This window comes from Schistocerca serialis, chromosome 6 (genome assembly GCF_023864345.2).
Source record: "Schistocerca serialis cubense isolate TAMUIC-IGC-003099 chromosome 6, iqSchSeri2.2, whole genome shotgun sequence".
Lineage (NCBI taxonomy): Eukaryota > Metazoa > Arthropoda > Insecta > Orthoptera > Acrididae > Schistocerca > Schistocerca serialis.
In genome coordinates, this window is record NC_064643.1 from 334,945,129 (window position 1) to 334,958,471 (window position 13,343).

The 13,343-nt window shown below is 41.6% G+C and overlaps 1 protein-coding gene across 6 annotated transcripts in view; it reads right to left on the reverse strand.

Annotated features, from left to right (window-relative positions):
* Positions 1-13,343, reverse strand: part of LOC126483630 (uncharacterized) — a 497,523-nt gene that overhangs the window by 266,292 nt on the left and 217,888 nt on the right. For all 6 annotated transcript variants that reach the window (XM_050106684.1, XM_050106680.1, XM_050106683.1 and 3 more), the window contains one exon: positions 1,269-1,320. Coding sequence is in view for 3 of the 6 variants with exons in the window: in XM_050106683.1 (XP_049962640.1) it covers positions 1,269-1,282 (14 nt within the window). In the remaining 3 variants the exon portion in view is untranslated. The remainder of the gene's footprint in view (positions 1-1,268; positions 1,321-13,343) is intronic.

A 13,343-nucleotide genomic window follows, 5' to 3' on the forward strand; every position in this document is an offset into this window, starting at 1 on the left:
ATCAAACCAGTCTATCAGTCTTTGGGCCAAACATCATCATCATCATCATCATCATCATCATCCACTGGCAGTTTTTTTTCTTAGTAGAAATGCAGAGAACAGTTCACTGGAATATAAACTAAGTCTATAAATTGTACTTTGATACTTTCAAGCCATGGGGTGTTCATCAAAGTACAGTGTAGAGCAGCTCTCTCTCTCTCTCTCTCTCTCTCTCTCTCTCTCTGTCTCTGTCTCTCAATGAAGCATTCAATGACAAGGAAATGTAGAATGTAACCCTAAAGGAGAGGTGTTGAAGTGTCAAATACGTTACTTATCTTATGTCAAAGAAAGAGATGATCCAAGAGGTAGAAACCAATATTTAACTTTTCATAAGGTATAAATACCTGCAGTAAACACTAAAATGTAGATCTGAGCAGCTCTTCAGCAAACTCAAAGATGGAAGAGGTACCCCCTACCCCCCACCCCCAATGAAAACAATAATACCAATCTTCTATCAAAACCTTCAATCATCACAACTTAAAACCATTTTAGCTCATTGACTGTTTCTGCAATAATGACATTTTTCAATCATTACAGCTAAACCTTGTATGAAGTTCTTCTGTTACCCCTAAACAAAGAAATCCTAGGTTTTTACTATCAGGCAACACTGGTACTGCATTTCACATTGCTTTTCCTCTACTTTCTAAATCTGTGATTACATGTTTAGGTTTCCAACATTAGCAGCACAACACCCAAGCATAACAGTATCATATGTATATAAATAATACTAAAACTAACAATAACAATAATAATAATAATAATAATAACAATAATAACAACAAAACTAATACTAATATGAAAATTATTTGCTGCTAAATTTTAAGGCTGTACTTTACTGAAGGGTTCTTGACAGGCTAAACAACGAGGCTGGCCAGGGGAACCTAGCACACACTCACATTCTCCAGCATGAGTGGTGAGAACTAAATATTCATGCACTAAATGACTACAAGGAACACAGCAATAATTTTACTCAGGTAGTACTATCATTTGACACAGAATGTATCACAAGTAGACTGGCACAATATCTCCAGAACAAACCATCACTTTGCAGCTGAACACCCCGTGAAACAAACTGCAACATTATGTCACTTCTTCAGACCCGCATTTTTGCCTTTTCTGGCTACCAGTTAAACGTAACACTATCACATGAAAGTCTAAGGCAATATTGTAAGAGGATAGGTAATTATTTCCTGTAATTCCATGCCACAAAAAATGTCCACAATACTCACATTACATGTTGCATGAATCGCAGGTACAAGAATGAGGGGCACTACTCGTCACCTAAAAAACAGAGATATGAAACCCTGCATCAACATGGTTCAATAGCTACAGGTAAATGGTAAAATTACCCTTTCCTTGAAAATCATAAAACTTAACTTTGGAAATGGGTGCACAGTAAAGATCTTTAACAGAAAAGCATTAGGCCACAAACCATAATACACAAGTAAATTAAATAAAATACAGTTATCATATAGCTGTAAACATATAGCAAACAAACAACAGTTGCTGTCCACTAGACCATTATTTCAAATGCAAGAGGTAATTGGGGATTTTTTTAATGGTATCATCACAGATTGGGGAAGGTTGCAATCAATATGTAAGTAATACAGTCCATTCCAATAAATACCAGTGTTACTAGCACAACAGTTCCACCTTCCCTGAAGAAAATTTCCCCTATCATAATGGTATGTCAAAGGAAATAAATCTCAGTCCCAACTGTGACAGTACCTCAACCAACCATGCCACTAATAATAAGCTCACAATTTTCCACCAAAATATTCGAACCATGTTTTGCAAGTTGAGCAACTTACAATAAATATTGATGAACCAGGAGATGCATATTGTGCTCATATTCTGTGCTTAACAGAACACCTTGTCACTGTTGGCATTGAAATGCTCAATATTCCAAACTATCTATTACCTACCGCATATTGTAGAAAGCATATGAGTTGAGATGGGGTAGCTATTTACATGAAAAAAATCTGTCGTTTAATATAATAGATGTACAGAAATATTGTGTGGAGCAACATTTCGAGGTATGTGTTACAGAAATAGCAAAAGCTGACAAGACATTGGCAACTGTGCCAGTATACAGGGCTCCATTTGGTAATTTTAAAATGTTTATAAAACAATTAGATTCTGTGCTAACATATCTAACAAGGAAAAATGGGGATATCATAGTGATAGATTTTAATAGAGATTTCCTAGTTACCTCATCTTCGAAGGCAGAAATTGCAAATTTAATGCATACCTACAATCTTGTCTCCCCTGTTAGTTTGCCTACAAGAACTACTGCCACTTCCAGCACTCGGTCTCTCTGATCACGACGAGGAAATACTAACCATTAACAGCTTTAACACACACCAGAGTAATGCTAGTGCTCAATGGAAAACCATTAGAAACATGAATGAGGAAAAATATTCAAAGAGTTCAAATTACACCTTCAGGAGACTGACTGGAGGCATGTTTATCTCGCAGGTAACACTAATATAAAATATATTTATTTAGTGATGAACAATCGGGTATATCTGTCTTCCTAAAAAAGATCTACAGACTACAGGGCAGGCAATCTGGTAAAATATCATGGTCCACCGACGGCATACAACTATCATGTCAGAAAAAATGAGAACTGTATATGATATCCAGAAACCTGAATAATCCTTTCCAGCTTAACTATCATAGGACATACTGTTAAATTTTAACAAAAGTAATTAGTAAATCAAAGACCATGTGCATAATTTCTGAAATTATGCTGTTCAAATAATAAATTCAGAACGAAGACGGAAAAAATAAAATCGAAATTCAAGGAGTGATTAAGTACTTCGTAAAGAAAAGTATGAATGCAAAGGACATTTGGTCCGGAGAGCTCAGATGAAGATCTGCGCAGTGGTCGGCCAAGATGTGTCACTATTCCAGAGATCATTGCAAAAGTGCACAAAATGGTCATGGAGGATCGCCGATTGAAAGTGCGTGGAATTGCCCACGCTTGCCAGATGTTATCTGAAAGGGTATATCACATTTTAACTGAAGAATTACAAATTAAAAAATTATCTGCAAGATGGGTGCCCCAACTCTTGAAGTTGGAGCAAAAACGTGTGCAGTCGCCATGGCAAAATTACACGAACTAGGTATGAATTTTGGTGGACGAAGGTTCACCTCAAACGAATAATTGACAGTCGGAGTTGACAACTATTTTGCAGGCATGGAGGAAACTCTTTCGAAATGGGATCAAGGCATTGGAACAAAGCACTTTTTTTCTATTACGTTCCGAGATCTTTTCAAACCACCTCCATAAAAACTACCATCTTAAAAATTAACGATTCGAAAATAGTTGTCAGTAAACAATTAGCAGACATATAACAACCACTTTTTAACTGTCAATTCTCAAATAGGTTGCAGTGGTGATCTAAGCGAAACTACAGATAATCTGAAACATAACCTCACTGAAATTTCTAATGTTATAAATGTAAAACAGGTAGCCGTCAATGAAACTAAAAAATAATTCACTCATTAAAAAGTAAAAGATCTTCAGGCATAGGTAAAATCTCTAGCAAGCTGTTTAAAGTCTGGAGTAATGAAGTAAGTGTAGTATCTGTTCATGTTTGCAACACATCTCTTTGCGAAGGAGTTGTTCCAGAGAGAATGAAATACGCCGTTGTGAGACCTCTCTACATGTCCAACAATGCTACCGATGTCACGAATTATCATCTTGTCTCTCTGTTAACAACATTTTCGAAGGTTCTTGAAAAAAACAGTGTATAACAGGATTGTGGCCTACATAGATAACCACAATATTATTAACCATGGACAGTTTGGTTTTCATAATGGGGTTTTGACAGTGTGCCATATACTCACAAATGTCATCTTTGAGTCTTGTAACAGTAAGAAGCCAACAGTTGGTGTCTTCTGTGACCTTCCCAAGGTTATTGATTTGTAAACTGCAAGGTACTCTTAGAGAAGGCCTATCATTATGGAATCAAATGGCCTACAGGTAATTTGTTAAAATCATATCTCGACGATAGGAAACAAAAGGTGGTCCTACATGGCTGCAACAATGGATATCTTAATACAGTGGCTTCTGAATGGGGCAAAATACAGCATCGGGTTCCCCAGGGATCTGTCCTTCGGCCCTTACTATTTTTAACATATGTTAATGGTCTACCACTCTCCATTAGCAAAAAATGTGAATTCACAATGTTTGCTGCTGATACAACCATTGTGGTAGATAGCACGTCCACTACCGATCTGGAGCCAGATGTTCATGACATACTCAGAGAAGCTACAGCCTGGTTTACAATTAATTCTCTTTCAGTTAATATTAAAAAACTAATTTTATTCAGTTCCATACTAAAAATAAAAATCCAGGAAACAGTCATTGCACACCACACCCAGGTACTAGAACAGGTGCACACCACTAAATTCCTAGGGGTTGATGTTGACATTAGGCTCAACTGGGAACAGCATGTGTCCATGACTCTAAAAAGACTGTCACCAGCAACATTTGATTTAAGAATCATCGTTCATCTTGCAGAAATCATTTTAAAACCAGCTTATTTTGAGTACTTTCACTCGTTAATGAGTAATGGCGTAATCTTCTGGGGTAATTCACCAGTAAAAACAAAAAAGTCAGAATTATTTGCGCAGTTTCTCCACGATCCTCATGTAGAAAACTCTTCACACAGTTAGGAATACAGACAACAATTCGTTAGTACACATACGCTCTGACGAATTTTTTCATTAAAACTATGCTCAGTACGAAACAAATTGTTCATACCACAACTATAAGATGATCTCCATTTTGAACTAAAAATCTGTCACTTGCACAGAAGGTAGTAAAGCATGATGCTATTAAGACTTTTAATGCACTGCCTAATTATATTAAATGTACAAGAGAATATGAAATGCTATTCAGACGCACATTAAAAAAATATCTACTTGACCACTGTACTCCTTAGAGGAATTCTTTTCCAGAAATAATTAAAAGTTCCCATATACACTTTTAATGGACTTCTTGAATAAAAAAATACATGTTGTTATTCAGTTAGTAAGAAAAATTTATACTTACTTTTATTTATATTATTGTACTATGCTATTAAGCCATATTAATTGTATTTGTATAATTGCATTGACACTTTCCATGTCGAAGTGAATTACTCCTATGTGCGGATCCAATGAACACGCATGCCAAATTTTAAAAAAATAATACAGAAAAAAGGGTTAACCCCCTTTTTGGCAAGGACTAGTCGTATCATGGTATCTGTTTTAGTCTGAATGCACAACATGTTTGTAACAAATTACAGGGTGCTTTATAATTGAAGTTCTAGTTTTAGAAGGCTATAAAAACGAACCACTGCCCAGAATGGTGTCAAATTTGAATGGAATAATATAAAAGGCGGGGAAATGTCGAGGAAACAAAAAAATTTAACAAAATTTTACCAATCGATGGCGCTCTAAGCGGTACATCATGCAAAATAAAATACACGCGGTACACGCCTGTTCCTCAATTCGCTTGGTATGTCTCTCAATGTAGGATCGCGCGCTGTTGGTATAGCTCTTTTACAAGAGACGAGTCTGTACGCCAGTAACTTTGCAGGAGATCTGGACACTCAGGAGTCTGAAAAAAGGTGCTGGTCCAATGTCTGCCAAGAGTCTGGGAAAAAATCGAAATCAGTTTTTTTATGCATTGTGGCAGAGGAAGCTAAACAGTTGATCTATCGTCAGTAGATGATGTGGGCACATTATTGCAAGTGGGATCGTGGAATGGTGCGCAGTGCACAGGGAATTGCCAGAACTTTGGACAAGACAAATGTTTGTTATTTCTTGCTCGCATGGAAGTGGGCAATCAATGGCCACATAACATTATGTTGACAGATGAAACTCATTTCCATCTCCAATGTCATATCAATGCACAGAACTACAATGGGCAACGGAAAATCCGCTCGTACTCAACAGGTACCGCTTCATTATGCAGACGTAACTGTGTGATGTAAGTTGGCGGCATAGTTTATTGGAGGGCCATATTTTTTGGAGGAGATGGGACTTGCGGGTCCAGTGTTGCCAACGCAGGGTTTCCCCCCCAAATTTAGGAGGAAGATAGATGGAAAGGTTTTCTTGTAGGGGCTTCATTTTTACGGGGGGACTCGGAGAAAGATGGAAAGCGCGCGCGAACGACAGCGGTTGAGATTATGGAGACTAGAGCAAAGGAGTGTGCACAGCGTGCTTCAGCAGTGGACACGAAATCCGTACCTCTTGTGGCGGCGCTACGGTCGGCAACATCTAAGACGTATATACACTCCTGGAAATTGAAATAAGAACACCGTGAATTCATTGTCCCAGGAAGGGGAAACTTTATTGACCCATTCCTGGGGTCAGATACATCACATGATCACACTGACAGAACCACAGGCACATAGACACAGGCAACAGAGCATGCACAATGTCGGCACTAGTACAGTGTATATCCACCTTTCGCAGCAATGCAGGCTGCTATTCTCCCATGGAGACGATCGTAGAGATGCTGGATGTAGTCCTGTGGAACGGCTTGCCATGCCATTTCCACCTGGCGCCTCAGTTGGACCAGCGTTCGTGCTGGACGTGCAGACCGCGTGAGACGACGCTTCATCCAGTCCCAAACATGCTCAATGGGGGACAGATCCGGAGATCTTGCTGGCCAGGGTAGTTGACTTACACCTTCTAGAGCACGTTGGGTGGCGCGGGATACATGCGGACGTGCATTGTCCTGTTGGAACAGCAAGTTCCCTTTCCGGTCTAGGAATGGTAGAACGATGGGTTCGATGACGGTTTGGATGTACCGTGCACTATTCAGTGTCCTCTCGACGATCACCAGTGGTGTAGGAGATCGCTCCCCACACCATGATGCCGGGTGTTGGCCCTGTGTGCCTCGGTCGTATGCAGTCCTGATTGTGGCGCTCACCTGCACGGCGCCAAACACGCATACGACCATCATTGGCACCAAGGCAGAAGCGACTCTCATCGCTGAAGACGACACGTCTCCATTCGTCTCTCCATTCACGCCTGTCGCGACACCACTGGAGGCGGGCTGCACGATGTTGGGGCGTGAGCGGAAGACGGCCTAACGGTGTGCGGGACCGTAGCCCAGCTTCATGGAGACGGTTGCGAATGGTCCTCGCCGATACCCCAGGAGCAACAGTGTCCCTAATTTGCTGGGAAGTGGCGGTGCGGTCCCCTACGGCACTGCGTAGGATCCTACGGTCTTGGCGTGCATCCGTGCGTCGCTGCGGTCCGGTCCCAGGTCGACGGGCACGTGCACCTTCCGCTGACCACTGGCGACAACATCGATGTACTGTGGAGACCTCACGCCCCACGTGTTGAGCAATTCGGCGGTACGTCCACCCGGCCTCCCGCATGCCCACTATACGTCCTCGCTCAAAGTCCGTCAACTGCACATACGGTTCATGTCCACGCTGTCGCGGCATGCTACCAGTGTTAAAGACTGCGATGGAGCTCCGTATGCCACGGCAAACTGGCTGACACTGACGGCGGCGGTGCACAAATGCTGCGCAGCTAGCGCCATTCGACGGCCAACACCGCGGTTCCTGGTGTGTCCGCTGTGCCGTGCGTGTGATCATTGCTTGTACAGCCCTCTCGCAGTGTCCGGAGCAAGTATGGTGGGTCTGACACACCGGTGTCAATGTGTTCTTTTTTCCATTTCCAGGAGTGTATGTAGACGGCGCTATGATGGGAATGGTTTTTACTCTTGTCTCCAACGCAACGAGAAGGAACTTCGTACCGCGCAAGCGCTGAACGGTGTTGTACTGCTATTGGAAGTTGCGCATCTTCGCGCCGCTCGCGGTAAAACACAGAACTATCAAAAGAACGGATTTCCAGTACGCCGGTTCTACGTATTCTCCTATCCTGTGCACACTCATTCACTCTATTCTCCATGGCTGAGATTCTAACGTGGCCAGGTACCTGATGACCTTTGAAGTAGCGTATTCTACTCTTTAGAATTACAAAGTTAGTTATAATTGTCTTTGTAAAGTACCAAGAAACGAAGAAGAACATCAATGATTAACGATTGGTGCTTATATTCGCTCTAGAATTCCAAAAGAAAACATGAAACGATATCAACAAAAATATGCGAAACGTTGGGAGGCTGATCCAGAACTCCATGGATTGCAGCTAAGTTTTTTTTTTTTTTTTTTTTTTTTTAATTGGTATAAAAATTTTTACATAATATATCGCATTCTAGTCGAAATATTACATTCTCCTTATCATACTCTATTTGAGAAAAAGAATAAGCGAATGTGATCACGGAAAATCTAAACTGAATAGTAAAATGAGGTTAGAAAGATAAGCTGATTTCCGCAGTCACATCGGTCATTGTTTTGCAGCAATACGTAATGAATAGTCACGTAAACGTTGATTCTTTCGATAAATAATTGTTATGCAAGAATTTCTTCAGAGCTTCCAGACCAGGAGACCAGCCACGATTTTCGCAACATTTTCTTAAAAAAGGTAAAGTAGGTTAAGTGTATCAGTGTGATTCAGTTCAGTTCGTGGAATGCCTTTGAACAGGAGCTTGATTTGGCAGTGATTGACTATTACTTCCAGGTGTTGCACATTAATTTTGTTCAATTTACATGTACTTGCTTGCTTGCTTTCTTTTCGACACGAGTCCGTTAATCTGTCTAGCTTACGAATGAATTATGGGGATATTTCTATCGGCGCGGTAATTTGAATACTTTCATGGTTGCACTCGTGACGTTTGATATGAAGGTGGTGTGAAAGTTCTTTTTAACTAATATTTTTACATTTATTTCGTTCCCCAGGCAGATGAGGTGACCTTTACAACCCATAAAAAAATTGTCTAAAGGTTGTCAATCTGGTTTAATTTGCACTGATATATACCGTAATATGTTACTGAATATCTTATTATTTTTATTACAGGTTGGATAGGTACTGATCCATGCTCCTCGACTTGCAAGTACGGTCGAATTATGTTAAAAGCGCACAAAAAGGATCTCTTGAGTCATGCAAAGACTGAAAAACATAAGAAGGCTGTAGCATTCGACAAATCTGCAAAGTCACGCAAAACTTTGACTTCAACGTTCAAACCAGTTTTGTCAGAAACAACCAAGATCGCTGAATTGAAAATTTCTGCAGTCATCGCAGTGCACAGTTCACTACAGACTGTGGATGACATGATCAAAATACTACCACCACAGCTAGACCCTTCGTCACCTGCGATTTCGGATCTAAAACTCCTTCGTACTAAATGTTCGATGTTCATTAAAAACGTGCTAGGTCCGTGCATGCTTCAGGATTTGATAGAAACAATTGGCGATGGTCCGCATTCGATCATAACCGATGAGAGCACTGATCTTTCGACGCAAAAAGTTGTGTATGTTATGCTGCGATAATTCTGTGCAAAGATAAAGGCAGTGATCACAACTTTTTACAGATCTATAAAAAAATTGATGTTGTTGCAAAAAGTATGCAAGGTGCCATTAAAGCTCAATTAGAAGAAGATGGTTTGAGAGTTGAAAATATGGTCGGGATTGGCGTCGTTGGTGCGAGTGTCATGGTTGGGAAAAACAATTCTGTCCCCGCTCTGTTTAAGAATAAAATAAGTGATATAACTGTCATGAGGTGCGTTTGTCATTCACTCCATCTGTGCGCTGAAAAGGCATCGGAAACATTACCGCGTCAACTGGAATTCTTAGTACGGGAAACGCATAACTGGTTTTCCTACAACCCTAAAAGATCAGAAAAGTATAAGATACTGTACGAAACTATGATTAGTATTTGAAAACCAAAAAAGATTCAAGGCCTTAGTGGACCACGTTGGCTTGCATGGTCCGAGGCAATTAACAATATTAGATCAGCGGGAAGAACTACAACTGCTATTTTCAGTTCCTAAATCGGAAGATAAATGCTTTAAGGCTGAACAGCTTTACAATATTATGACAAATTACCGTTCAAAGCTTTCCTTGTCGTCTTGAAATTTGAGATGAAAAGTACAACGCAAATTAATTTACTTTTCCAAAAGTGACCACGTGGAACCTACTAAGTTGCACGAAGATCTATTTTTAATGCTCAAAAGTTTACTGCAAAAACTTGTTGTACCATCGAGCCTAAAGAAAGTGAGTGACCGTAAATTACCAGATTTTGATTTCGTGTCCTATCTAATGCATTCCATTGCACAAAATATAGAGAAAGACTTACCAGATGCCAGCGAAGACGTCTCTATACTTTGGGGCGAGAAATTCATAAAAAGATTGCCAGATAATGTCTATTCTGAAGACGATGGCCATTATTCACCCACAAGTTGCTTTGTCTCAAATAAAACCGAATGTGCCTGGCATTTTTACTGTAATTTATAGGACTCACTTATACGGCGACAAGAATGAAACGGAATCTGAATGGAATCCGTTGCAAAATAAGCCTTGTCGAATGTATCCAACTCCGTTGAATTTTATACCGAGGTATTTCAAAGGTTGTGATTCCGCTGGAGAAAAGCGTTTTGGAAATATAGCCAATATCAAACACAAGCTTTTTCGACGTACAGTGTAATTAAAAATAAATTACGCTATAATCTGTCTCTTTAAGTACTTCGAAGTATCATCATAGTAAGATTTACATTGCAAACAGACTGCGATTCGTGTGTCGAATTCGTTCCATCTAGTCGTATGCTCGAGTTATTCAACGTCAATATGTATGATCACAAACGGCCAGACAATGGTAAAACGCAACATGATACTCAAGCCTTTGACGAAATATTCGATGTTTTGTAAGTCGAAATCGGAGCACATTTATATCATCCCGAAATATTTTGTTTCATGTTAAATTAGAAGCATTCGTACTGTGCGTCATTTTTTTCCGTTATTATTGTCTTAACTTTCAGATTTACTAACCTCTAACTTAGCGTTACTAAGTTTTTCAAATAATTAATCACACCCTTACATAAAAATGTCTATTTTTCTATCAATTAACGCCATCACAACGCTTAAGAATTAGTCGAAAAAATTCGCCAGTGTGTTTTTAATCATAAGGTATTTTAGATTATAAGTTGTATTTTCTACAACTATGTAAATAAAATCATCATTTCTCCTACCCTAATGTTTTTTATTACTAGTTCAATGTTTCTATCAAACAAGATGCCTATTCGGAACTTTAGGGGCTTCGAAGGAAAATTTTGGGGGATTTCGAATTGATCCTGGGGGGGCGACGTTTTTTAGGAGTTGGCGACACTGTGCGGGTCCTGTTAGCTGTACCGTCAATGGTGAGCGCTATATGAGCCTTTTGCGCGTTACGTCATTCTGCTCTTCCAACAGGGTAAATATGTGGTTAGGATGTTTTTTTGTAGGATGGCCGCCTCCGCTTATTGCACAGCAAGTGAAGCACCTACTGCAGAGGCCTTTTCGAAAATGCTATGATTATCAGCCGTCATTTCCCTACAGCTTGGCCGTCCGTATCATGTGACCTGGCTTTGGGTTTACCTGGAAGATGTAGCAGAATTGAAGGCATGCACTGCACAACACATTCTAAATGTGATCTGAGACACTCCGATCTGTTGTAGAACAAGCTGCTTACTGATTTCAACTTGTTGTTTGGTTGGTCGGTTTAAAAGAGAAGGGGAGAGAGGGGGGGGGGAGGAGTAATCAAACTGCGAGGTCATTGGTCCCTTGTTCCCGGTAAAATAATTACACAAGGGAAAGAAGAAAAGAAAGGAGACTTACAGCACAATAACAGGAGAAAGGAAGAACCAGAAGGGTGACAGAAGGCAACCAACACTACCACGGGCAAAACAGGAACAGAAAACCACAGAGAGAAGCAAGAAACAGGTAGAAGGGGGTAAGAACAAGAGAGCAGATGACCGTGGCTGGCCGACCACGAGAATAAAGAGAAAAAGCAGCCACTCTGCCACACATTAAAACATCCACCCTAAAAGCATTATAGTGGAGAACACAAAGGGACAAAGGACATGCGCTAAAACTTATATAGAATGATAAAACCCACCGTAACGTATAAAACTAAATTAGCCGATGAGGCGTTGTCAGCTAATATTAATGGTAACGAGTCCGGTAACTGAAGAGTCCGTCGCAGGGCAGACTGAGGAGGACAGCTCACTAAGATATGGGTCACTGCCAGCCGGGCGCCGCACCGACACTGAGGTGGGTCATCACGACGCAGGAGGTAGCCGCGTGTCACCCAAGCGTGGCCAATGCGGAGCCGGCATAGAACCACAGAGTCCGTCCGAGAGGCCCGCATGGAGGACTGTAACACACTCAGTCTCCTTAATGACTCGCAGTTTGTTGTGTGTCCTGAGGTTATGCCATTTCGTCTCCCAAGCCGCAAAACCTTGCGGCGTAGTACTGAAAGCAGGTCAGCTGCAGAAAAGCCGATCTCCATAAGCGGTTTCCGCATAGCCTGTTTGGCCAGCCTGTCGGCAGGTACGTTGCATGGGATTCCGACGTGACCTGGGCTCCAGACAAACACCACTGAATGACCGGACCATTCCAGGGCACAGATGGGCTTCTGGATGGTCGCTACCAAAGGATGACGAGGGTAGCACTGGTCATAGCTTTTAGGCTGCTCAAGGATCCAGTACACTCCCCAAGACACGAACAGATGTGCTCAAGAGCACGAGATATAGCCACCCGCTCGGCAGTGAAAACCCTGCAGTCATCGGGCAAGGAATGCTGTTCAATATGTCCTCCATGGACATACGCGCCTCAGTACATGCCAAGAATCGAGAGGAAGAGGCAGCAGAGAGCTGAGGGGTTAACTGAGTCCTTAGGCCCATATGAAAGGTTTAGACGAAGTCTTGGTGTACACCAAGGAGGTTTACGTGAATGGACCTGAAGTACAGGTGGTAAAGGCAAGGACTCCAGTTCGGAAAGAAGGGATCGGACACGAACTGCAGTTGGAAGTCCTGACCTGGGCCACCGATGCCGGAGATAAACCACCGTGGGTGGGAAAAGGAGACGGTGATTTGGAGGTGCAGGAAGAACTACGAACGTGTGCAACTTAACTGGCCAGCAATTGTGCACGCCTAACCTGCAATGGACGCTGGTCACCAGACTCGTCCTAAAAGCTCCTGTAGCTAGGCGAACGCCACAGTGGTGCACTGGGTCGAGTAAACGCAATGCTGATGGTGCCGCCGAACCGAAAGACTCCCATAGTCAAGGCGGGATTGAACAAGGGCTCTGTAGAGCTGCAGCAGCGTAGAGCGATCTGCACCCCAGTTGGTATTGCACAGGCAGAGGAGGGCAGTGAGGTGCTGCCAGCACTTCCGCTTAAGCTGACGAAGGTGAGGA